The sequence below is a fragment of the Ictidomys tridecemlineatus genome, unplaced genomic scaffold, assembly GCF_052094955.1.
Source record: "Ictidomys tridecemlineatus isolate mIctTri1 unplaced genomic scaffold, mIctTri1.hap1 Scaffold_417, whole genome shotgun sequence".
Taxonomy (NCBI): Eukaryota; Metazoa; Chordata; class Mammalia; order Rodentia; family Sciuridae; genus Ictidomys; species Ictidomys tridecemlineatus.
In genome coordinates, this window is record NW_027522702.1 from 27,677 (window position 1) to 55,317 (window position 27,641).

The following is a 27,641-nucleotide window of genomic DNA, read 5'->3' on the forward strand; positions in this document are numbered from 1 at the left end:
TTATAAAAATTGAAAATGAAATAAATTTTTTTAAGTACAGAAAATTGATTAATTCATTACTCTTTCAAGTAAAAAGTAAACAAATACTGTTCAACTGGACAATAGTTTTTTAGTTGTTCTGCATGTTTCCAAGGGTAGAGCAAAGCAATATGAAAATTATCCAAGGTTGAGAATAAAAATATTTCCTAGGCCCATAAAAATAATTTGTTGTATCAGTACTTAAAAGTTCCACAAAATGGGCAGAAGTGGGTTCAACTTCCTTGGCTCCTAATCTTACTTTAGTTAACAGCTAGACTAAGTTTAACTTAACCAATTTTACAAAATATTCCAAAAGCCAAATTGCAGTAACACTTAGCAGCAAAACTCTTACCAAGTCCTGATTCTTAGCTTTCTGTTCTTTCTCAGATTCTAACATAACATGAAGACTTTTAGCTCTCTCATCCAGAAGTTCATTAGCTTTTTCAAGAAGCTTCATTTTATCCTGGAAAAAATAGGTGTCAAGATTACTCACTCATTACATTTACTTTTGAGTTTAGAATGTAATTCCCCCCAAAAAAGGGATTTTTACCTTGTAATTAGTTGTTTCATCAGAAAGAATCATTTTTTGTTTCATGGTTTCTTGAACCTGTTTCTTTGATTCCTTCACCTATGCAAATAAAGCATTCAGAATTAAGATACACAAATTATAGTGCTACTATACAAGTTACTTCCAGACAAGTGACCCTTTCCAGAAGAAAGCAGTACTTAATACATGACTGCTTATAATTTGGATGATTTGTAGGAAATAATGAAAAAAATTTTAAAATACGATTTTTAAATTAAAACAGGTAGAAATGATTCAAGCTAGAACCAAGGGAGAAAGAAACAAAAAAATAATTATACCTTCTGTTCATAATTTGACAATTTCTGCATTAGTTCTTCATTTTCTTTTATGAAATTGTTCACCTTTTTGGAAATTTGCTGTTCATTGACTAAAAGGGGGAAATATACAAGATTATTACAATCACTAAATGAAATTCAATTATTCAATCTACTAAAAGCAAAGACATGTTATATGGTACTATGAGGAAATACTTCTTAGCATAGCTATTATGCTTTTAAAAAGAAATCTATGCTTATTAGCAATAAGAGTATAAAAATTATTAAAATTTAAGAAAAATATAAGAACAATGATATTTTGCTGGGCGCAATGGTACACACCTGTAATCCCAGTGGCTCAGGAGGCTGAGCTAGAAGGATCCCAAGTTCAAAGCCAGCCTCAGCAAGAGCGAGACACTAAGCAACTAAGTGAGACTTGGTCTCTAAATATAGGAGGTTGGGGATGTGGCTCAGTAGCGTGCCCCAAAGTTCAATCCCAGGTACCCCTCCCATCCAAAATGATATTTCAATTTAAGCTTATTTCACAGATGGGAAATACAGTAAAGTGTTGTAGCTTGATATTCCTCCCTTCTCAAAACACTTTCTTTTCAGAAAATGGAATCATTTAATTCTTTGCAAAGAAAAACAGAAATGAAAACATACTGATTCACATTACCATTCTTTAAATTATCTACTCAATTACTTTATGCATGATTAAATCATTAGCATAGAAATACTCTTCAAATGTAATACATCTGCATTATATCAATATTCAAAGTTAATCTGCCCCAAATTAAAACTTATCATCTCCCTATCCACAATTTGTTCCTCCTCTTTATCTCCTATCTCAGAGTTGGAACCATCATCATCTACTCTATTATCCATGCTAGCAACCTAGGAACAGTAAAATTTTCAGGAGGTAAAAAAGATAATAGACATTAAAAGTCACTGTATCTACTTCTAACATACATAAAACACACATCAAACACCAATACAAAGGGTTATTACAAGTTTAAGAGACCTAAAAATTTACCTTGATATACTCTATCTTTTACCTAGAAGAGAGAAAAAAGATTAAATTTGATATCAAACATCTGCTCAATAGAAACAGCATTCCTAAAACAACAATCAGAATCATAACCAAGTGAGAATTTAATAACATTCTGGTTCAGGATAATAATTTATAGGATTAAAAATAAGTAAAGGTTAACAAGCCTTTTAAATTTAATTGGTAGTGATATTTCATAAATAGCCTCTGACATAAAAACACTAAGATATGCACCTTATTTCACAGTAAATATGTGTGTGTATGTGTGTGTGTGTGTGTGTGTGTGTGTGTGTGTGTACTCAAAATCATTTACTTGACAATTCTAAATAACCAGGATAAAGTCTAGAAACAATGACTATTCAAAAGGAATCTGAGGAAACAATATTAAAGGCATAATCTTTGTACTAAGATATGCCACTTTCACTCACCAGAAAACATCTTAGAACTCCAATTTAAATTTGGCTATTGGCTGAATTTAGAAACTAAGAGGCTACATCATCTTATTTCTGCAAACCACTAAATGTATAGCAAGAATTCTGAAAGGGAAGACTGCTAGAAGAAAATGCACAAGCAACAAGAGAAATGACAATTAACATATTCTGGAAAGGACAAAAACAATCATTTCCAAAAGACAGCAATAAACTACCTGATAATAAAACGTAAGCAGAAATTTTTTTAAAACATCACTAAATTTCTTTATAACTTAGCATATTACTTGTCCTTTCAAATGTTATAAATGGTGATGGGATACTCAGATGTGTCCATGGATCATCCATGGGATCTTCGTAATAGGAAATTGCATTCAGAAAACTCCAACACAGAAAGAAATGAACATTTCTTTAATGTCATAGCCTTGCTAACCTTTTACTCAAAATGACAACAGAGGAAAATGGGAAGTAGCATAAAAGCATTCATCTAAGGTAAGGACTAAAGTTCCAAAGTCAAATGCTGAAACTGAGGAGCAACAAGCTAGGAACCAGATCCCACATAACCTAGTGAAAAGAGAAACAGGTACCAGGGTTTTTGAAATGAAAGAAACAAGAGAGAGAAATATAAAATGTTGTCATGTTTTTCCCTTCTCTTTATCCTTCTATTTCCTTTTTCCTTTTAGCTGAGAAAAAGTTCAATGAGATTAGAAAATTCCTCACAGGAATCCAGGCAAACGATTCTTCTATTTAAGAAGGGAATACTTTCTAGGAGATTTTACACTCAATTGTACAAGGAGAGGAAACTTATCTTAACAATGATATGTCTGATATAATTAAGAAATCAGAAAAAGAACAATCAGATTTGAAAAGATTTGTATCCAATGCTTTTGACCTCTTTAACTGTTAGGCTTTTCATATGCAAAGTCCATTTACCTAAAATAATTTTCTTCCAATTATGTTAAATAACTATGAAACAGAATGACCTACAGTACAAACATAAGTATGTATAAGCATATATATATACACACACACACACACACACACACACACACACACACTTATACATATATGTACACATATACACAGAGATAGACTAATTCTGCTCAGGAAAAAAAAAGACTTAATGAACAAAACATTTAATGGATTTTTGGACAACACATAATCTATACTTCCAAATAAAAAGGTATTTTCTGAACATATGATCAAATCATAAAATCTGGGAAAAATTTATATAAAAGACTGGAAAAATTATCTCATCTCCTTTTTCTCATTTTACTGTATTTCTTTGCAGCATTTCCCCCTGTTTATATGTGTTTATATTAACATACAGTTCATCAACATTTAAATCTTAGTTTCTGCTTTTTTTCCCCACTTCACATTTAATTGTGAGCATTTTCTGTACCTCAAAGCTTTGAAATAAATACATCTGCCTACTATTCCATTAATTGAACATACAATAACCCCTAAATGAATTATGTTGTGCTAAGTCTTCAATCTAATACACTGTTCCATTGAAAAACATTACCAAAATCTTCAAAGCATAGTTATTTCTTTAAGATAGATTACTAGACATATATGCTACATAAAAGGATATTTATCTAACCTATCCCATCTTTTATCCCACTTTTAAGACTTCTGATACATATGAAACTACTGGTCAGGATGGCTGTAAGAATTACCAGTTCTACCAACTGCACCCACACTAAATTATTTTATAAGGTTAGTTTGACTTAAACCACTAATTTGTGTTTTAGCAACTGAAAAAGAAAAAAAAGGGGGGGGCAGTGACTATATAAAATAATCCTTGTGCTTATGTGCTGAGGTATAAGTAAGTTAATTTACTCACAACAAGAACAGTTCTCCAAAAGAAAATGACAAAGGATACAATCCCAAAGAAAACAGTGAAAACTACAGGCTTCCATGGTAGTCCATAAAAATCAGGCCCAGGTTGAGTATCATCAGGCAATGTAGTAAACAGCTGAAACAGACAAATTAGAAGAAATGGGAAACCTTAAATTTATTACAAAACAGTCACAAAGAATCATGGCAATTCTAAACCAACCTCCTCATCAGAAATCAACCTCCTCAATATTTTCCAATAGCTTCTTCAAGAGAGAGGATACTGGCAGTCTCACATTTTTTGTTGGCTTGCAGTGTTTTCAAGTATAATGAATCTAAATACTTTTTTAAAAAATATTTATTTATGTATCTTTAGTTTTAGGGTGGACACATTGTTTTGTTTTTATATGGTGCAGAGGATCCAACCCAGTGCCTCATGTATGCTAGGCAAGCGCTCTACCACTGAACCACAACCCCAGCCCGAATCTAAATACTTTAAATTGAGCATACATTTCCAGTTTGTAACAGGCCCTATATCATCACATTGTCTAACACCTGGCTAGAATCCCTCTGGATCATTCTTTTCTCTTAGATAACCTGGTTTTTATAATTTAAAAATTCATTTAAGACAAAAACTTAAATATATGAAAGAACTAATTAATTTTATGGCAACAAATAAAAACAATGATGATATAAGATTTTAAATCTTACTTCCATTCCACTCTTATATAAACAGATAAGTGACATGTAATTTCAGACAACTCTTGAAAACTGGCTTAAACTTCTCTGAATTTAACATCCTTCTATAAAATTCAAAGCCTAATTTTAAATGGTTGCTCAAAGGCAGTGCAGTAAACACCTGCCTACTCTTCCCTGTTTTCACCGCCCTCTACACGTAATAGGAGATAACTGTCATTTGGGCCCAATTCCCCAGCAGTCTCCGTAGGGAAAACACCTGTAGTAACCTTAGCTGTTTGGATTGTTGGCTGCATTTCGGAACATACCATGAGGTTGTCACCTCTATTCCATCAAAAAAAAAAAAAAAAAGTGCAAGTGGGGAAAGCTCAAGTACACTCTCACCGGCCTCGCTTAACAATACACTCAAGTCCTGCCTGCCTTGGGCCCGACACACTCCATTTCTCCGTTGCCACGACAGTCAGTGCACCCACTCCGCCAGAACTCAGCCACCCGCCTGCCAGAGCTGGGGTCCCTCCCTGGGAATGGGACCGTCACCTCCAGTAGCTTGGCAATGAGGGCTGCGTAGAGCACCGACAGGGGTCCCAGGAGCTCCGGGTCCCCCGGGAAAGCAGTGACAGAAGGCACAGTGGCAGGTACTGAGTCCATGGTGTAGGGACAGCTGAGCGGAAGCAACGCTTCCATGCAGAACAGCACAGGACCCTCTTTCACCGTTTCCTACTTCGGTAGGACCCAGCGCAGAGGGCGGGTACTGGGAGTGAACTTTGCCTTCCTCCACCGCAGGCGCTTTCCGCCCAACGCAAGTAAAACGCGTCATCAGAGGAAGCCCCTGGGCCCACAGCAGTGAGAGGACAGAGGATGCAGAGGGGCGGGCAGGGAGCGGAAAGAACCAACTGCGGAGCCCAGCGGGGGACAGCGCAAGGAGAGCCCAGCAGAAGAGTCCAAATGAAAGGACTCCAGAAGGAAAGAGGCTCACCTGTCCCCGGAACTGGGAGAGGACCAGCGATTTAGAAGGCCCTGGAGGAAGCCAGGGAACTAGCAAAAGGGGATTATAGGCAGAGACTAGGAAAAAGGAGAAAGTCAGGCCTCCCAGCTCCTCCCAGAGCAAAACCCTTTTGTCAACGTGTTGAGACACCAGGTACCTACCTGCCCCAAAAGTGCAGACAGAAGAGGAGAAGCTTCTCCTGCTCCCTTATAAAGGACTACTGCTTGGACTGGGCTTTCCTTCCCTGCTCAATCCAGTCCTGTTACTTTCTCCAATTGTGGATGACACTCTTTTTAAAAAGCCTTACCCTAAGGAATCATGTCATTATCACCCCACTCCGGTGGCTTCATTTCTGGATGCCACATTTTAAGGTTGCATGACTTGTGGAAAAGAACAGAATCATGAATAGCCCCCAAAAATCACGTGCTAAAAATTGAAGAAACTGGGGACGTTTAACTTGGGGAGGGAATGAACATATGTGGATCTTTAAAAATCTGTCATCAAGTTGATTATAGTCAATTCAAAAGAACAAGAATAAGCAGGAAAGCACTGAAAAAGAAGAGCAATGAAGGGTACAGGGAGGGCAGACTATATAATTAATTCATGTACCCTCGTCCAAGCCCAAGAATACATAGAGATTGTGGGACAGAATAGAGAATCCAGAAACAGAACCAACTGGACACTTGGGGTACAATAAAAGTTAGTTTGGGGAAAATAGACTTTCTAATAAGTAGCGTTACCACATGGAAAATTATAAAATTGGATTTTTCTCTACTTATTCAAAAGATAAACTACAAATGGATAAGAAACATGAATGTAAAAATAGAAAATAAACAAGTACTAGAAAATATTGGGTGAAATTTTCTATGTATTATGAGTGGGCAAAACCTGCCTCATTGAAAAAATCTTTCCTGGCTGTATCTAAACCTGCTACACACACACACACACACACACACACACACACACACACACACACACAGTTTGACAATGACAACCTGAGAAAAAATATTTGCAACCTATTATTGTCCAAAGAATCATGTTCCTGAAATATAAAGAACATTATAAATAAAATGGCCAGCAAACCTATACAAAAATGGGCTGAAGAAATAAACAGATCTCAGGAAAAGAAATGCAAATAGCTATAACATATGGAAACATGCTCTGCTTAGCTCATAATGAACAAAATACAAATTAAACCACACCAAGATACCATTTCTCACTTGCATTGGCAAGATCCAAACGTTTGACCACATACTCAGTAGGTGAGAGAATGTGGGGGAATACAAATTCTCAGATAAGTATACAAAATGATACAACCCTTATGAATGAGATTTGGCAACATCTCCCAAAACTGCTTATATATTTACCTATTAACTCAACAATCGCACTTTTTTTTTTTTAACTTTTTCAGTGCTGGGGAAGGATATCTAGGGCAAGTGCTCTACTGCTGAGCTATAGTCCCCCAGCCCTAACTTCTAAAGATACTGGGAATACAACAACAAATGTTTAAAACTTGTATTTACAAAACTATGTTATTCAAGCATTAATTATAATAATACAAGATGGTCACAAAAGGCTGAAACAACCGTCATCAATGAAAGTTGTTGAATAAACCAAAGAAGAAAGAAAATAATTTTAAATACTGCTAAGAGCTGGTTTCCAGAATATATATTTTTAAAATGAAGTAGAGAAAAATATTTGTAGAATACTAATTGTATCTTAGAAAGTGAAAAAAGATGAGTATATTATTTCTTATAGCTTTGAGGTAAAATTGACATGCAATAAATTACATGTATTTAAAGTGTGCAATTTGATAAATTTTAACATGAAATTATGAAATCACCATTATAATCAAGATAATATACACATCCTTTACTTCCAAAAATATTCTCATTCTCTAGGTAATTCTGCCCTTTGTCACCCTTCCTTCTTGCCCCCCACTTTCCCATTCCTCCAGCAAAATGTCTATCTTAATAGATTGCTTTGTATTCCTCAAGTTTTATGTGTATGGGATAATGTATTTTCTATGGCTTCTCTTATTCAGCATAATTTGAGATTCATCTACATCAGTTTATCTATCATCTATTTTTATTGCTGAGTAGCATTTCATTATATGTACATACCACAATTTGTCTATCATCTATTGATAGACATTTGGATTTTTTTCCAGTTTGGGGCTTTTACAAATATAAAATTCCTCCTATTGCTATATAACTTATCTTTTCTTTGGAAAAGAATGGTTGGATATGACTGGTATATGTTTACCTTTTTAAGAAGGTGATTCTACCACTTTATATCCCCACCAGCTGTGTACCCATCCAGTTCCTCCATCTCCAACCACTCAGCACAATTGTCTTTAATATTAGATATTTAATAAGTGTGTAGTGGTAACTCTTATGCTTCAAAATTGCATTTCCCTGATAATTATGTCAAGCATTTTTAATGTCTTTATTTACTATCTGTTTATCTTCTTTGATGAAGTGTTATTTTACAGGACTATATTTTTTCTAATGAGTTCTAAGAGTTCTTCATATATTCTTGATGCAAGTCTTGATAAATGCTTTACAGTAATTTCCTCCCAGCTTGTGTTTTGTCTATTTCATTCACTTCAAAGTGTATTTTGAATTACAGAGGTTTTAGTTTGATGAATCCCACATTGTCAAATCCTTTTTAATGCTTTTGTTGTCAAATTTAAGAAATCTTTGCCAAACCTAAGTTCAACAAAAATTTTTCTCTTATTTTTTTCCTAGAGGTTTTGTAGTTTTGAGTTTAATATTTAAGTCTGTGAGTTAATTCAGGTGTCTAATGCAAGGCATGGATCAATATTTTGCATATAAATATGCAGTAATTTCAGTACCATTTGCTGAAAAACTTCCCATTCTCTACTTGTCTTTCCATCTTTGTCAATGACTGTTGCCATATATATTGTGTATCTATCTCTGAATTCTTGGCTCTGTTCCAATGTTTTGTCTGCAATCCTGATTACTGTAGCTTTAGAATATTTTTTTTTCTTTTTTTCCTCTTCGTATGGTACTAGGGATTGAACACAGGACCTTGCATATGCTAGGCAAGTGCTCTACCACTGAGCTACATCCCCAGGCCTAGATTAAGTCTTGAAGCCACGTATTCTAGGTCTGTTGCAATCAGCTTGTCATTTTCTACAAAACTCTGCAGGAATTTTGATTGGAATAATGTTGACTCTGGTGATTAAACTGGGATGAATGGACACCTTAGTCTTCTGACTCATAAATTAGGTATATCTCTCCATTTAGGTTCTCTTTAATTTTTATCAGCAATATTTTATAGTTTTTAATATATACATTTTAGTTTTTGCCACGTTTATGTTTAAATACTTCATATTTTTATTCTATTGTACATGGAAATCTTTAAAATTTCAATTTCTAATTATTCATTGTTAATATATAGAAAATATAATTGCTTTTAGATGTAAATTTTATCTGTCAACCTTACAATAGCTTTTTTCTAGATCATACCAGATTGTATCTATATATATTCATGTTATCTGAAAATAAAGAGAATTTTATTTCTTTCTTTCCAATCTGAGTGCATTTTATTTCTTTTTCTTGCCTTAGTATACTAGCTATTTCCTTACTGCACCCCAGTACAATGCTAAATAGATGTAATGAGAGTGGACATCTCTGTTTGGTTTCTGATCTTGGGGAAAAGTATTCAGTTATCAACCATTAAGTATGAGGTTAGCTGCATTTTTTCAGAGGATATTTTAAGCTCCCTTCTATTCCTAGTTTGTTATTTGTTTTTCTACATCAATAATAAATGCTGAGGGGCTGGGGTTGATACTCAGTGGTAGAGCACTTGCCTAGCATGTGTGAGGCAATGGGTTCGATTCTCAGCACCACATATAAATAAGTGAATAAAATAAAAGTCAATCAAAATCTAAAAAAAAATTTTTAAATAATAATCAGGGCTGATTTTTTTTTACATGTCGATGGGATTTATTGTCACCTACTTGTACATGCACACAAAATAACAATATAATTTGGCCAATATTACTCCCCAACATTTCCCCCCTCTGCTATATTTTTTAAATGCTTGTTTTGTATCTCTTGAGCTAAACAAGAGTATGGGATATGTGTATGGAATAATGTATTTTCTATGGCTTCTCTTATTCAGCTTTTAGGTACATCAATGTGGTAATTTTCATTGATTTTCAAATGTTAAATAAATTTTGGATTCTTGACATAAATCCCCATCATCAGTCTAGTTTTTGTCTATGATGTATTTTCCTTTTACATATTGTTGTATTCGACTTAAATTTTTGTTTAGAATTTCTGTACAGATTCATTGGAGATCTCTTGAGAGGTATGTGATTTTCTTTTCTTGTTATATCTTTGTCTTGGTTTGGTGTAGTGATAACACTGGCTTCATAGGAGAAATATTTCCTTGCTTTAATATTCTACAAGGGTTTAGTATTACTAATACTATTAGGAATTAGTATCATTTCTTCCTTACAGGAATTGGATCACCAATAAAGCTATCTGGGTCTTATATTTTTTTCTTTGTAGAAAGGTTTTTACCTATACCTTCAATTTCTTTAATAGTCAACAAGGTTTATGAAGTTGTCTGTTTTTCTTGAGTGAACTTTTGCAATTTGTGGCTTAAATAGAATTTCTTCATTTCATCTAAATTGTCAACTTAATTAACATAAACTGTTCATAATATCCCCATTATCAGTCTAGTATCTGTGAAATCTGTAGTTATATCCCTTCTCTGATTGCGGATATTGGTAATCTGTGTCTCCTCTTTTATTTCCCTCACTAGATGTTGATCAATTTTATTCATCTTAAAGAACTAGCTTTGGGTTTCATTGATTTTCTCTTATTTTCCTTTTTTAAAATTTTACTGACTTATAGTCTTTATTATATCTTTTTTTCTTGCTTACTTGGAGATTAACTTATTTTTCCTTTTCTAGTTTCTCATAGTAGGAACTAAAGTCAATGACTGGAGACTTCTTTTTTAATAAAGCTATCTTGGGCCTGGTAGTGCTATAAATTTTCCAATAACGCTTTAGTGACATTGCACAAATGGATATGTTGTTTTCAGTTTTATTGAACTCAAAATATGAATTTCTTCTTTGATTTATTTGACTCAAAAATTATTTAGCAGTGGGGGCTAAGGTTGTAGCTCAGTGGTAAAGTGCTTGCCTCACATGTGTGAGGCACTGGGTTCGATCCCCAGCACCACATAAAAATAAATGTACTGTGTTGTTCATTTATATATATATATATATTTAGCAGTCTGGCACTAAAGTTTTCAAATATTTGAGAAATTTCCAGATTTTTCCATTATTGATTTCTCATTTTATTGTGTTCAGAGAACAAGCTTTGCCTGACTTTGAATACTTTTATATTTACTGATAATTTTTTTAAGATCCAGAATACAGTTTATCTTGGTAAATGTTCCATGTGCACTAAGCTCCTTGGGAGTTTTCTATAAACATCAATTAATTTCAAATGGATGGATTGATTATGTCATTCACACTTTCTACAATCTTACTTTTATTTTTCATTTTCTGCCAATTGCTGAGGAGAGGATATTAAAATCTCTAAATGTAATCTATAGGATTCATCATTTTCCTCATAATTCTATCAATTTTTATACTTCATGTATTTTGAAGGTCTAATATTAAAAGTACAAGCATTTAAGTTTATTATATAATCTTGACTGATTCCTTTATCATTAGGAAATAACTTTCTTTAGTCCTGATGATATATTTTGCCCCACAACCTCTTTTGGTTTAATGTAGCTACTCCAGATTTCCTTTGACTAGTGTTTAACATGAGATACCTTGTTCAATCATTTTAATTTTGACTTCTTTGTGTCTTTCTTTGTGTCTTTACAGTGTTATTCCCTTAGACATCTATTTGGGTCTTGCTTCTTTAGGCAATATGACAATCTCTGTTTTTAACTGATGTATTTAGATACTTTCCACTTAATAGGATTACTGCTGTGCATAGGTGTAAGCTTAATATAATCTTCTATTTGTTCCTTCTGTTCTTTGTTCTTTTTCTTTTCTTTCTGTCTTCTTTTGCAGAAATACCACTATCGGTATTTTTAGTGATTCCTCTATTGGCTTATTAAGCTATAACTCTGTTTTCTAATCTTAGTGCTTCAGGGTTTAGAATGTACATCTTTAATTTGTCACAATATACCTTCAGATGATACTGTATTACTTCACATATTCAATAAGAACGTTACAATAATTACTACCCTTCTGAGATTTATACTGTTGTCATGTATTTTACTTTACATGTTTTCTAAATCCCATACCACACTGATGTTTGTCTTTAAACAGTCAATGACTTTTTAAAATGTTCAAATAAGAAAAATTATTTTAAATATTTATGCACACAGTCACCATTTTCAGTGTTCTTTACTCCTTTATTCCATTATTTCCATCTGCTGTCTTGGTGCAAGTGTAGGGTGAATTCTTTCAGCTTGTATGTCAGTACAAGTCTTCATTTTAGAAAGATATTTCACTGGGCATGATATTATCGGCCAACATTATTACTCTTCAAATATATTAAAGGTATCACTCCACTATATTCTTTTATGCCTAATTTCTGACAAGAAATCTGATGTCATCCTTAGTTCTTCTCTACATAAATGTTTTCTCTAACTGCTAAGATTGCTCTTTATCACTGGTTTTGAGCAATTTATTTATGATATAATATACCTTGATATAGCTTTATTCATGCTTTTTGTACTCTAGTTCCTTTTAATATCTTGGATCTGCAGATGTACAGTTTTCACAAATTTTTGAAAATTTTTGGCCATCATTTCTTAAAATATTTTTCTGAATACCTCTCAACGCTCAACTTGAAACTGTCCCACAGCTCACTGATGCTCTGGTTCACTTTTCTTTAACAGAAGAAATTTTCCCTGTGTTTCATTTGGGGTACTTCTCCTGTTATGTCCTCAAGTTCACTAACAATTTCATCACAAATGCTTATTCTGACATTAATCCCATCCACTGTGTTTATCATATATTTTCAACTCTAGAAGTCTGATTTTCTTAAAATGTATCTTCTATATCTCTTTTTACCTTTTTAACACACGAAATATAGTAGTAATAACTTTTTAAAAAATGCCATTACCTCATTCTAACATCTCCGGCAGTTCTCGGTTGGCTTTGATTGGATGATTCTTCTCCTCATCATTGTGGATTGTATTTTTCTTGCTTCTTTGCATGCCTGGTAAGCTTTGATTCGATGCCATACATTATGAATTACTATTCTTAATATTTTGTATACAATTAAATTACTGGAAACAATTTGATTCTCTTGGGTCTGAATATTTGCTAGGTATTACATAAATTGTAATAGTCAGTCCGAGGTAACGCCCTTCTGATTATTCTACCCAACTTCCTTAGATAGTTTTTTCCAGGTGCTATTCTGGTCCCTGTGTTAGGACCTGTTCCTTCTAATCACTTAAGATTGTTTCTATGACTTGCTAAGCAGTTTCATCACACTTATGTGCAGATCAATACCCTGCTGAACACTCAGAGAGCCTTTCACAGATTTCCAGAATTGTCTCTCAATGTAGCAACCTTCTTTTGGTACTCCACCCTGTGAATTCTAGTCACTTCGGTTTTCCTGGAATCTCAGCACCATCTCTCAATTCATGGTATCCTCTGGTTCTGCCTGACTTCCCCTTCTTTGTCATGGCTTGGGAATCTCTTAACATAGTAAAAGCTGGGACAACTAAAGAGCTCACAGCATTTGTTCCTTATGTTTCCAGAATCATTCTTTGTTGCTTGATCTTCAATGTTGCTGGATCTTCAAATTTTATCTGTTTGTGGGTTTTTTTTTCATATTTATTTTAGTTGTTTCAGTTGGGAAGGTGAAGCCAGTACCTATATAAAGCTATCATAGCTAGATGTAAAAATCATTTGCTTTTCTTTTTCTTTTTATGGTGCTGGGGATTGAACACATGGCCTCATGTATGGTAGGCAAGTGCTCTACCACTGAGCTACATATCCCTTTTCTCATTTGCTTATTTTTTTAATAACAGAATACATAATGAAATAAATTTTAAAAGTTAACTATAAAAGAGAGTAACATCAGGGTAGACAGAACTGGGACAAAAGCTAGAATTCTTTCAAAATCAGGCAGGAGAATCACAAGTTCAAAGCTAGCCTCAGCAACTTAGCAAGTCCCTACGCAATTTAGTGAGAACTATCTCTAAATAAAAAATAAAGAGGCTAGGTATGTGGCTCAGTGGATAGGAGCCCTGGGTTCAATCACCAGTACTAGAAAACAGAAACAACTTATTTTTACAAATTAACTTTGGCTCTTCTAAATATTTAAATAATTGTAAAATAAACAAAAAAATCTTTATAAAGTAATACCTAAATATTGAAAGCAAAAATGAAACAACCTGTGACATCAAGTTGGTGACAAACCACAGAAATGAATTAGTTCAAACATACCTTAGTGGGATATAGCTTAAAGACAAGAGAATTTCATTTCAGGAATACATTCCTGAAAGTATTTTAAATAACATAAATATAGTCTTGTGTTGCTTAATGATGGGAATAAATTCTGAGAAACACATCTTAGGCAATTTCAGCATGTAAACATCATTGAGCATACTTATACAAACCTAGAAAATATAGCCATTTCCACACGTAGGTATTCATATATGGTATATCATCGCTTTGGGGATAAAAACCTATAAGATATTATTATACTGAATTCTGTAGACAATTGTAACATTGTAAATGTTTATATATCTAAACATATCAAAACACAAAAAAGATATTAAAAATACTAGGTGACAAGAATTTTTTAGCTCCATTATTATGCACTAATGACCAAAATGTCATTAAGTGGCACAAGACTGTAAACAATTATACTGATGTCATTGAAAACTGGAACTCCAACATCAGAGAAAGAAAACACAAATCTAAGATAGATGAAGTGAAGTAAAATCTTTCCTGAATTTTCATGGGAATTATCTAAATGACATGATGAAAAATCCCCACATATTTCTGAGCTTTGTTCACTAAAAAGGCCTACAAATGACAGTCAATTTGAGCAATAAGCAATCCTGGTACTTGGAATGTAGCCTCTAAATATCATTTCCTATTGAAAGGAACCAAAGTTCTTTTAGAGAAATAGTTCCTTCAAGGTCTGGACAGGGAATGTTTAAGATGAACTTGGAATATCTCATAGTTCAAAAGCAAGGGAAATAGGTAACAATGACCACTAAGTGGTGGCAAAGGGTCCCAGGAGCCAAGATAAAGAGGCTTCTACAAGGCAAAAGGGGGAGAAATTGAGCATCAGGTAAGAACAATTACTATTCCTAACTGGATTAAACACACCAAATATTTTTAAATGCATGACGTCATATTGACTCTTAAATAAAAGTTAAAAAGATTTCAAAAGCCCCTTTGGGTATCATTTGATAATGCTAGAATACCACCTTACTATTCTGAAAAGTAATGAAGAAAAGGAATCAAATGTTTATCTCCTGCCTTAACTATACAAACCAAATATCTGTGTAAAGAATAATCAATCATAGCCAGGCGTCGTGGCACACACTTGTAATCCCAGTAGTTCGGGAGGCTGAGGAGGGAAGATAGCAAGTTCAAAGTCAGCCTCAGCAAAAGCGAATTGCTAAGCAACTCAGTGAGACCCTGTATATAAATAAAATACAAAATAAGGCTGGGGATATGGCTCACTAGCCAAGTGCCCCTGAGTTTAATCCCCAGTACAAAAAAAAAAAAGAAAGAAAGAAAGAATAATCAATCATAAATTTTTATTTGTATAGGCATCCCAGCCTTTAAATGAAGAAAGAAAAATCCCAGCAACTCAGACCATTGCTATTTTGCAACCTGTAATATATTAGCAAATCTCACCAAGGTCACTGTTGACTAGTAGTCAACATCAAAGGAGAGGACATGCAGATGTCAATGCAATATTTTATTAAGTTTTCATAAGAAACAGAATTGAACCTAAACCTGACTACCAATTTCCAAGAAATATAAAGCAACAGAGAAAGGCTGAGGTTGTTAGCTCAGCACTTGCCTAGAATGCATGGAGCCCGAGGTTCAATCCCCAACACCACCAAACAAACAAACAAACAAAAAAAAGGCAATAGAGAAAACAGGTTAAATTGTTGTACCAGGGGGATGTCATTTATTCACCAAAGCTACAATATATCCTAGAAGTCCCACAAACATATTTTTTTCAATTATCGCAAAAAGTTACAACAAAAGGATAAATCAATAGAGAGTAACTTATATGAGACTTGTTCTCCCACTGAAAGCAACCAGAAAGTTGGAATATATATATATATATATATATTTTTTTTTTTTTGGTATCAGGGATTAAACTCAGAAGCACTTGATCACTGAGCCACATCCCCAGTCTCAGCCCCATTTTGTATTTTATTTAGAGACAGGGTCTCACTGAGTTACTTAGCACCTCACTTTTGGCTTTGAACTCATGATCCTCCTGTCTCAGCCTCCCGAGCCACTAGGATTAAGGCATGTGCCACCATGCCCAGTCAAAATATATTTTTAAAGAGCTATTTTTCAGATAGAAAGCCACAAGGGACATGAAACTGTCACCCCTAAGAGCAGGAGAACAAATAGATGAGCATTTCACCTGGAGGCACCCTCTAGACCTCAGTTTGGGAAGGGGAACCCAAATAGGGCATAACAGTCTCACTGAGGAGAGAGAGACCAGAGTTCCAGGAGATTAAGCAGCCAAAAATATGTAGAGAAAACTACCAGAAAGATGGGAGCCACAAAGAAAGAGAGTTCCAGAAATCTGCATGGAGGTGGTCTTCAGTTTGTGGCTACATTCTAAGCAGTACCTGCGAGGGCCAAGAACAACTATAAGCTAACCAATCCCACAGTTGGCACTGAGCTGGGAGAAGTCTGGATTCCAGCTAGCCAGAGAGAGTTGACATACAAAAACAGTATGGTCAACAAGCTCATGAAGAAGTATTTGATCCAGGCATCATGGCACATGTCTGTAATCCCAGCAACTCAGAAGGTTGAGGCAGGAGGATCCCAAGTTTGAGGCTGGCAACTTATCAAGGGCCTAAGCAAGTTAGTGAGACCCTATCTCAAAAGAAAAAAAAAAGTTCACTCAATATCATTAATTATCAGGAAATAAACTCACAAAGACATACCCACTAGAATGGCCCAAGTGCTAGTGAAGATGAAGTCAAGTGGAAGTCTCCTAAATTGCTGGTGGAAGTATAAAATGATTGTGGTCATTTTTTAGCATGGCTTGACAGTATCACATAAGATAAAAACATACATTAAACGTAGGAGGCAATTGCACTCCTAGATATAAATGAGTCAATTTATAGTGGCATATATATGAAATAGTACTGTAGGAAAAATGAATCTATAGTTTAAAAAAAAAAGTTATCAGTGGTTGCCTGGAACAGGTGGTGAAGGAACTCACTGGGAAGGATCCCAAGGAAACCCCTTTTCTAGTGAAAAAACTGTTCTATATCTTGATTATGGTAGTTTTTACATGGGTATCTACATTTGTTAAAACTCAGAGTGTGCTTGCTTTGGCAGCACATATACTAAAATTGGAACAATACAGAAAAAATTAGCATGGTCCCTGAGCAAGGATGACACCCACATTTGTGAAGCATTCCATAGTTTTGTGGAACCAACCCTTCAACAGATGAATGGATAAAGAAACTGTGGTACATATATGAAATGGAATATTACTTATAGTCTTAAAAGAGAAAAAAATTACGGCATCTGCGGGTGAATGGGAATATCAGGTTAAGGGAAGTAAGCCAATCCCAAAAACCAAAAGCTGTATGTTCTCTCTGAAAGTGGATGCTGACCCATAATGGGGGTAAGGTGGGTGGTAAGAGGCATGGAAAGAATGGAGGAACTTTGACTGGGCAAAGGGGAGGTAGGACAGGTGACGGGGCATAGGGATAGGAAAGATGGTGGAATGAGATGAACCTTATTACCCGAGGTACATGTAGGAATACAAATGTGTTGTGTACAACTAGGAAAAGTTTTGTTCCATTTATATACAATGAATCGAAATGCATTCTGCTATCATGTATAACCAATTAGAACAAATTAAAAAAAACTCACTGATATTAGCTATCAAGGAATTACTGTTAAGTTGGGTGATGGCCCGTGGGTTCATTATACTACTCTCTGTGCTTTTCTTTAAAGCTTTTCTAATTAAATTTATTTTTTAACTAGTACATAGAAACAAACATTATAATTATTGAAGTAGGTAACATGACATTTTGATGCATGATTACACTATGTAACGTTTAAATCAGTTAAATATATCTACCTCCTCAAACATCATTTCTCTATGGTAAAACTTTCACAACCTTTTCTTCTAGTATTCTAAAATGTACAGTATGTTATGGTTACCTATAGTCCCCTACTATTCTCTCTGCTCTTATTTGAAAGTTTCCATGATAAAAATACTAAAAATAATTTTTAAATTAAGATATAACTTCAAATATTTAAAGGATTTCTATGTAGAAAAGAATTCAGTTTTATAGAGGAAATCATGTGGAGGAAAATTTGGAGTCAATACAAGGATGAACTAGACAACAGAAGAACATATAGCCTTGTAAGAGAGTGACTCATGCTAGGAAATACTGGTGTACAGGCCTCATAACTACTCGTCAGGGCCACAGTAAAGAAAATAACAGCAATGAGTGAGAAACTAGACTAACAGCCTTCCAAGGTTTCTTCTAACACTAAGATTCTACTAAGATTCCATTGATCAATGAACCTGATTGGTGCACATCTCCCAAACACATCAGAGCCTATTACTCTCCAGTCCTATCAGATATCATACTACTTGTTTAAGATTTTACATTGATTTGTTCATAATTTTTGCATATATTTGTTAAGTCCTTTTCTTAAGGCTTTCAAAAATCACAATCATGCCTTACACCTGTTAGACTCTTTTAGTCCTCACACAATGTCCTGTACATACAGGGCCATCAAAATGCCTTTTTGAAATCTCCTTTCAAATCAGTCTTTTAACATTGTGCCTCTTCTTTGCCACTCACGTCTATGTCTTACCTATCACTGTACAATCACTGACACACCTGCACCACATTCGTGTCCCCTGACCTAGACCTAGAGGAGGGCTCTGTGCATACCTAAAAATATGAATAAAGAAATCCTTTCCATATCGTGAGGCTGTTAACTTTCCAAGTGATGCTGATTCATTCTGATAATCAAATTATGACTGTGGAAGACTGCTTTAATCACTGGAAATATCATTATTCTAACTGCCTGGCTTGTACATACCCCTTACCCAGGTGGCTGCCACCATCATGAACAAACATGGAGCCAACTGAAAAATGATTTGTTTCTCCCCACCACATCTTTTCCACCCTGGTGGTCTTTCCTCCCCAGGTATTCATTGATTTATACCACCTTCTGACTGCCTACATGAGAATTAGGGGGTGCGTAGGGGTAAAACCCTTCAAAATGCCAGACACCTCACCAGACATTTTACCTTGTCAAATCATTTAATTCTTATGATTGGAGTAAGCATTATCTACATTTTTCAGATGAGGAAAACTTTTTTTCAAAAGTTTACTTATTTGCCCAAACTTCTAAATGATAACCTTGGGATTTGAAACCACATCTACCTGGCTTCAAAATCTATACATTTTACAAGGAAAACAACAACATCATCTTTCTTACACAAGCCTTGAAATAACACAATCTACAGGAAACAACTTCAGTTGAGGAGGATTACTGTCACAAAGGCCCTAGGACCTCCAACCTCTAAAAGCTTTCTCATTCCTATAATTAAATTCTAAAAGTCCAATATCAACAAATACCAATGGGGGGGAGGTAAGTCCTAAAATGCTTAGATAAGCTTCTAGACAGATTAAATGTCTTGTTTGAATCATGATTTTCTTTAGAAAGATCAGCCTTAAGTGACTCTTTATAAGAAACAGATCTAACCTAATTCCTTTTCATTCTTAAAACTTTCTAAGGATCCCCACTATTAATGGTCTAATGCTACTTTGGCTCATGACTTCAGTTAAGATTTGCTGGCCTCTCCAACAGGCCCATCCCCCTCCAACTTCACACTTTACAACACCAACTATTCACATTCTCCTGCCCTCCCCAAATATCCTTTCTTCATGTTTCCATTTCTCTGAACACATTTCTTCTGACTGCCAGCTTCCCCCACCACCCCAGCCTGTCTAATCAACAACAAACCACATGTCAGACTCCTGTTTGCCCTTTGCCTGTGCTTCAAACACATCTCAACCACTTTCTGACCTTATTGATCACCCTTCCAACCATAATAAATGCATTTATGGACAATAATGTTCTACCATTGAATAAATACCTCTCTTTCTGCCATTATCTTACTGTGTTTCAAGTGAATGCTGTTATCTCCCTGCCAGAATGAAAGGTTCTGAGGGGAAGAACCAAGTTTTTATAGGTGTGCAAATGTCCAGCCTTGGTAGACAGCAAATCTTCCTCATGTGCTAAACCAAGTAGCCATTAAAGCCACACCCCTATGGCTTTTGTTACAGGAGCTATCTACTCAAAGGATCAGGAGTAATTTTCATAAAGACATTTTAAGTTCTTCACTTCATGACCAGAAGCCACTTAAAAACTAATAAATAATCAACATTCTAATTGAAGAAACTATGTCAAACTTACCATCTTAGACAAATAAAGCAAGAATGAATGTAACAAGAAAAGTATGGTGGTGGCATCTTCTGGCTCTTCCACCTTTATCTCTAGTTGGTTTTCTGTATCAGCAGCATCAACAGGAGTACCTTCTGTTATAAGTAGCTCTAAAATTGAAAGGGGAAATGGCTATTTTATTTTATGCTATAGAATAAGAATTGTCTCTCTTCAGTTTCAATATTCATCGAGTGTTTCACTAAATATATGAGTCACAGTGCCTGGAATATTTGGCTCTCCTAAAGACAATTAACACAGAGAAGAAAACTTCATAATCCTAATTAGAGCTATTAGACCCTTCAATTATAAAATGAACAATCTCTAGTCTACTCTCCACTACTTCAATGGCCATAGAACTGCTACCAGAACAATATTCACTCAAGGGAAAATTTAAAACCAGAGATATATAGACCAGGGTCACATTCAACAAACATGGATTTAGTGCTGGTGAAACCTTGTGTTTAAAATTTTAGGAAAGCTGAAATAGAGGGAGTCTTGGTTTGCAGATTTGCAGGTGGAATGAGCCAAGGCTTAACACAGTATCTGGCACCTGGCAGAGATACTCAACAATTATTTATTGAATGCACAGATGACAGCTATTTAAAAAGAAGACAGTAATATCAAGAGAGACTAAAGGGAATTGGATACAGACCTGCATTGAGGCTCTGTGAATGAGGTAGAATACCAGTAAGAACTGAGAGCTTGTAGTGGTGGAATTTCAGTATGAGTTACAGCCTGGGGTACGTTTGATTAAAAAGCAGGAGTCCAACATGCAGTTATTAAGAAGTTGGACCAGTTGCTTCTAAGGTCTTTCTCAACCCTGAGATTCCCATTCACTACTATTTTTTTAAGCTTTTGCCTAATTTTTTTTAGTTTAGTTTTTGATGGACCTTTATTTTATTTATTTGTATGCAGTTCTGAGAATCAAACCCAGTGCCTCACATGTTAGACAAGCGCTCTACCACTGAGCTACAACCCCAGGCCCTCCATTCACTATTGGTCTATGAATTTGACTGCTGGTGAAGTCTGCACCATAGGCTCAGCATCTCAGCAAACTGAGCGGGCTGGCTGAGGCGCCGGCAGAGCCGGAGGGGACACACGCAGGGTCCTGAGGCTCTGTCACTCCTGCGCCCCACCCGTCATCCTACGACCCCCTAGCCCAGCCCACGGGGCAGGGGACCGGGGGATCAGAGCCCCATGTGGCCCCAAAGAGCCACCACGGAGACCCTGGGCTGCCCGCCCACCTGTGGACTCACTGCTGCATTCGTCGTCTGCACAGAGTTTGTGCTTCCACAAGGGCCAGCCGGTGCTCGGGTCCAGTTGGCCCGGCACTTGCCAGGTCAGCCACAGCACGAACAGCAAGAAGAGCAGCACTGGCGCTGCAGCCATGTTGTGGTCACCTTGGGGAGTCGGTGACAGGGTGGAGTAGGCTGTGGTGGGCTTCAGGGGGCGGAGGCGGGGCTCAGGGGGGCGGGTGGGGTGGGTAGCAAAGCACAGAGGGGTGGCGCCCGGGGAAGGCTTAAGCCTTTCCCGGGTGACACCTCAGCAGGGATATCTGGGGGTCAATCCACAGACTCTACTGGAGAACACACGGAGCTGGAGCTCCGTCCTTCTCTAGTCAAGACCTTCTCATGGACTGAAGACCTTCTCCTCTAGTCGCTGCCTTGGCAACTAGAACTCTCCTTCTCATCCAATCACCTGCCTTTGCTCCTGTGACCTCACAAGCGACCCTCCACATGATTCTAGTAGTCACCCCCCCATCCCCCCCCCTGCCAACTGGTCCTTTCTGGCTTTCCTTAATGTCTCATTTCTGGTCCATCCTAAACTAGCCCACTCCACTTCACCATCACTCCCATCCCCCATTCCTGGTCTGGTACCTCCTTTTCTGAACTACCAAATCCCACCCATGACTTGTCACAGCTAGTCTATGGTTCCAGGCTCCCTCCCCTTCAATCTCTTTGAGGTTCCTTGAAGCCCCACCCCAAGATCCCTCTGATTAGGAAAGGGGAAGGTGAATAGAACTGTGAGTGAGGGTGTAAACTGGAGACAGTGGCCTGCTTTTTTTTTAAGGTGGGGACAGGTGGGGGCAGAGAGATGGACATTAGTCTTCAGGCTAAGATCTTGAGATTCTTATCTTTATCCGTAAGGGAAGAAATTATTTAATTCAAAAGCATATTTTTAATTCTCATTTTGTGCTACCAAAGCCCTAGCATGGTGTGGGAGTGGATGAAAATCAAAAGACAAGATATCTGGTCCTGGTCGGAAAAAGTCCACAACTTAGTGGGAACCAACTGACAAAACCGATTGTCAGAGAAGAAAGCTAGTAGCTAACATTTCTTGAAAGCTTTATGTCCAGTTGTTATTCTGAAGGAAATTTTATTTTATTTTTTCTGACCTCTAAGAGGGATCTTACATTTTTCTACTTCCCTTTCCAAGACTATTCCCTCTTTTGCACTGTGTAATCTTGAATTTAAATCTGAATTAGTTGCATTGATTTTCCCTTGTGTTAATAGTCAAATTATGATACAATTTGAATTATTGAAATGCATATGGAGGGGTTTCTTTTCTTATTTTTAATGAAAACTCACGTTTTTTAAAATTAGCACCTAGGGGACTATAGGTGGAGACTTAATATGTAGAGTCATCAGCATGATAATTGTGATTAAATAAACACAAATCAGTTCATGACAGATGATTTCACTTACTATTATAATCAGCTTTCTCCTCTATAAAACAGCACAATTAGTCCTAAATTGACATTCACTAATTGTATATTAGAGTTTCAAGGAAAACAATGAAGAGTTGGTAACTAGCATAATGATTGAGATGTGTTTTGACATCAGTAATTATTATTATTTTTAAGATGGGGGTCTTGCTATGTTGCCTAACCTGATCTCCAACACCTGGACTCAAGCAATCCTCCTGGCTTGGCCTTCTGAGTAGTTAGAACTACAAGTCACCAAACCAGCCCAGTAATTATTGTTTAGTAGATCTCTTTTTGGACACTAAAATCACTACTAATATGATTGTATATGTTTGAAATTGGTTTTAGGAGCAACATACAGATTTGATGCAATTCCCATCAAAATACCCATGAATTGGTGTGAATATACTTAGTATACAATGAGAGATATGAAAAATTGTGCTCTATATATGTAATATGAATTGTAAAGCATTCTGTTGTCATATATAAATTTAAAATAATAATAATAATAATAAATGTCATTTTTCCAGAACTAGAACAAACAGTCCTGAAATCCATTTGGAAGAATAAAATATTCAGAATAGCCAAAACAATTCTAAGTCAATAAAGCAAGCTGGAGGCATCATCACAATACCTGACTTCAAATTGTACTACAAAGCTATGGAAATAACCACTGCATGGCTCTGTCATAAAACCAGATACATAGACCAATGGGAAAGAAGAGAAGACACAGAAAAAGATCCAACACAGTTAACACTCATCTGATTCTTGACAAAGATGCCAAAAACATATTGGGAGAAAAGACAGGCTTTAAACAAGTGGTGCCAGGAAAATTGGTTATCCATATGTAGACAAATAAGATTAGACCCTGTACAAACTTGAAAGAGATCAAAAGCCCAGGAATTAGACCAGAAACTATGCAAATCCTTGGAAGAAAATATACATTTGAGACTCCAGCATATAGGTACAGGCAATGACTTTCTTATTAGAACTCCTAAAGCTCAGAAAATAATGACAAAAGTTAATAAACAGAATGGCATCAAATTAAAAAGCTTCTGCACAGCAAAGGAAACAATTAGTAACATGAAGAAAGAACCTAATGAATTGGAAAAAATATATTTGCTAACTACTCTTTTTTTTAAGAGAGTGAGAGAGAATTTTTTAATATTTATTTTTTAGTTTTTGGCGGACACAACATCTTTGTTTGTATGTGATGCTGAGGATCGAACCTGCACTGCATGCATGCCAGGCGAGCGTGCTACCGCTTGAGCCACATCCCCAACCCTGCTAACTACTCTTTGACACAGGATTAATATCCAAACTATATAAGAAACTTTTAAAAACTTAACACCAAAACCTCAAATAACCTAGCTTAATTGGGCAAATGAATTAAACAGATACTTCTCAAAAGAAGAAATAAAAATGGACAACAAATCTATAAAAATGTTCAACATCATTATCAATTAGGGAAATGCAAATCAAAACTACAGTGAGCTTTCATCTCACTTTAGTCAGAATAGCAGCCATCAAGAATATGAACGATATGGGGCTGGGGTTGTGGCTCAACAGCACATTGCTTGTCTAGCACGTGCAAGGCCCTGGGTTCGATCCTCAGCACCACATTAAAAATAAAGAAATAAAAATAAAGGTATTGTGTCCAACTACTTAAAAAAAAGAATATGCACAATAATAAATGCTAGAGAGAATGTGGAGAAGAAGGGACACTTTTTTCTCTGTTGATAGGATTATAAATGAATATAACCACTATTGAAATCAGTATGGAGGTTCCTCAAAAGACTAGGCAGGAGACCACCATATAACCCAGCTATACAACTACTCAATGTTTATCCTAATGAATTAAAGTCATAATACTAGAGTAGTACATGCATACCCATGTTTATAGCAGCACAATTCACAGTTGCCAAACTATGGAACCAAACTAGGTGCTTATCAAGGATGAATAAATAAAGAAAATGTGGCATATACACACAATGGAGCTTTATTCAGCCATAAAGGTGAATTATGTCATTTGCTGGAAAATGGATGAAACTTGAGAACACACAAAATAAGCTAAACTCATAAGATCAAGGGAGTCTATGTTTTCTCTCGGATGTGGAAGCAAGAGAGGAAAAAGGAAAAAAAAGTGAAAATCAAATGGAGATCAGTAGAGTGTAGGAAAGAGACCAGGAGAGGGAGGAGTGAAGGGAAAATACTGGGGAATGATATTGGCCAAACTGTAGTGTTATATTGTGCATGTGGAAATATGTAACGACAAATACTGCCATGATTTACGACTATAATGTATCAACAAAAAAATGGAAAAAATAAAAGAAAGCAAACAAAAGAACAAAATTGCTTTCATGTATATATGTATGTATGTATGTATGTATACAGCCTAGCCAAACATCTATTGTGAGCATAACATTAATACTCTGGAACAGTGTTGAGCAAATCATACCTGTAAGCCTGACACTGTTTTTTTAAATTGTTCCCTTTATTCCTTTTTTCTTTCTTTCTTTCTTTCTTTCTTTCTTTCTTTCTTTCTTTCTTTCTTTCTTTCTTTCTTTCTTTCTTTCATTCATTCCTCTCTCTCTCTCCCTTCCCTCCTTCCCTCCCTCCCTCCCTCTCCCCCCCTCTCTCTCTCTTTCTTTCTTTCTTATTTCCCAGGCTGGCCTGAACTCCTAGGCTCAAGTAATCTTCCTGCCTCAGCTTTCTGAGTAGTTGTGACTGTTGGAGCACACCACGGTGTCCAACAATGACACTTGCTTTTGTAAACAAAGTTTTATTAGAACACAGAAGCTTATATTATTTACCCATAGTCTAGGCTGTTTTTGTGCTACACTGGCATTTGAGTGGCAATTAAGACTTGCCTACAAAGTCTAATATGTTTATTATCAGTCTCTTTTCAGAAAAAGTTTGTTGATCCATGATTAGATTATAGACTAAAGTCAGAAGAATGAATACATAAACATTTCTTTTCTTACGACTAAAATTGGCTGTATGAAATGAGATAAATGATCTATTAATTGCCAAGATATATGTCTCTTCCCTATAGAAAGTGTGTATTCAGGACTAGAAATCTTGGCACTGTGTCATGTCAAATGTAGGAAAAAACCTGGCAGTTCATTTTGATGAGACTTAAGAAATTTCTTTTCCAGGGCATTTTGAGGTGTATCTAAAATTTGTAGATAATACAGGGAAGAACATTTTAATCTGCAAATAGATTATGTTCATTATTAGTTTGTAATCATTTCACAACTATCATATAATATTAAAGCATCATAAGAGACTGCCTATCATAATAGAAACTTTTATGACTCTAGCCATTAACTTGTATTTTTCTACTTATTGTAGACCCATACTTTTAAGCTAGTGCTATTGGTAAAATATATGATTATTTAACTCTGATTGCCTTACTAATTTTGACCAGTTTATTTTTCAGATATCCATTTTGGGGTTTACTCTTTCAATTAATTTTGGGTTCCATGGGCAATGAAATTGTTGTTGAGTATGTAAGATGTTGCAGTTTCTATGTAAGTTCACCTAAGTTCTTCTACCACTATTGATGGGCAAGGATATAACTAATTTAGTACTTTTACTTGAAACTGTTATAGTTCTACTGTACGGGATTTGTTTTCCTGACACAAAAGAGTATAAAACTAGAAAAACTAAACATTTTCAGGTATTAATTTCAGAGAGATGAAGCTCAAGTAAGATGGTGGTCATACTGAGTTAAGGAGAAAATTATCAAAGTGCAAGATTATCATAGTGGTTGGAATTTTGTGGACAAGAATGTCTGAGCTATTTATGGTGGGTGCAATGTGATTATGTGTGTGTGTTAGAGAGAGAGAATACTAAAAGCCTGGAGGAAATTTATTTTTGATATGAATGTACCAGATGAGACTCTTTAAGTCTTAGCAGAGTTTGACTGCTATAAAGGAGACTGAAGATGATGCTAAATGGCAATGTTGGAAGAAATTAGGTTTTCAGCAGAGTCAGGTTGCAGCAGCTTCACTAATATATCAGGTACTTAATTAAGAGTTCATAAATAAGCCTTAGCAAAAAGAACCACACAAAAAAGAGTAAAGGGAAAATGGTAGACCTAAATTTGAAACCAAAATTGATTCATGCTGAAAATGTATGAGGAAGCCAGAAAGGAAAAAGGAAAAGATAAGTGTGTGTGTGTGTGAAAGGAATCTGAGGGCAATCAAAGGGAGATCAGTAGAATAGAGGAAAGGGATCAGGGGAGAGAGGAAAGCAGGTAAAAGAGAAATACTCAAGAATGATATTGGCTAAGTTTTATCACTATATTGTACATATGTATGAAAACATAACAACAAATCCCACCATTATGT

General features: G+C 35.7%; 1 protein-coding gene and 1 non-coding gene across 10 annotated transcripts in view; one reads left to right on the plus strand and one right to left on the minus strand.

Annotated features, from left to right (window-relative positions):
- LOC144373491 (transport and Golgi organization protein 1 homolog) overlaps positions 1 to 27,641 on the minus strand; it is a 109,280-nt gene that overhangs the window by 15,188 nt on the left and 66,451 nt on the right. For 7 of the 9 annotated variants that reach the window (XM_078036540.1, XM_078036539.1, XM_078036542.1 and 4 more), the window contains exons 2-7: positions 20,556 to 20,692; positions 4,181 to 4,312; positions 1,892 to 1,913; positions 883 to 971; positions 569 to 646; positions 371 to 481 (exon numbers count right to left, since the gene is read on the minus strand). In XM_078036540.1, the coding sequence (XP_077892666.1) occupies positions 371 to 481; positions 569 to 646; positions 883 to 971; positions 1,892 to 1,913; positions 4,181 to 4,312; positions 20,556 to 20,692 (569 nt within the window). Of the gene's footprint in view, positions 1 to 370; positions 482 to 568; positions 647 to 882; positions 972 to 1,891; positions 1,914 to 4,180; positions 4,313 to 5,406; positions 5,689 to 20,555; positions 20,693 to 27,641 lie in introns of those variants that run through there. The other 2 variants (XM_078036541.1, XM_078036545.1) reach the window with 2 other exon arrangements.
- On the plus strand, positions 17,423 to 17,529 carry LOC144373494 (U6 spliceosomal RNA). Its single transcript, XR_013433156.1, has one exon. It is a non-coding gene; the product is annotated as a U6 spliceosomal RNA (small nuclear RNA).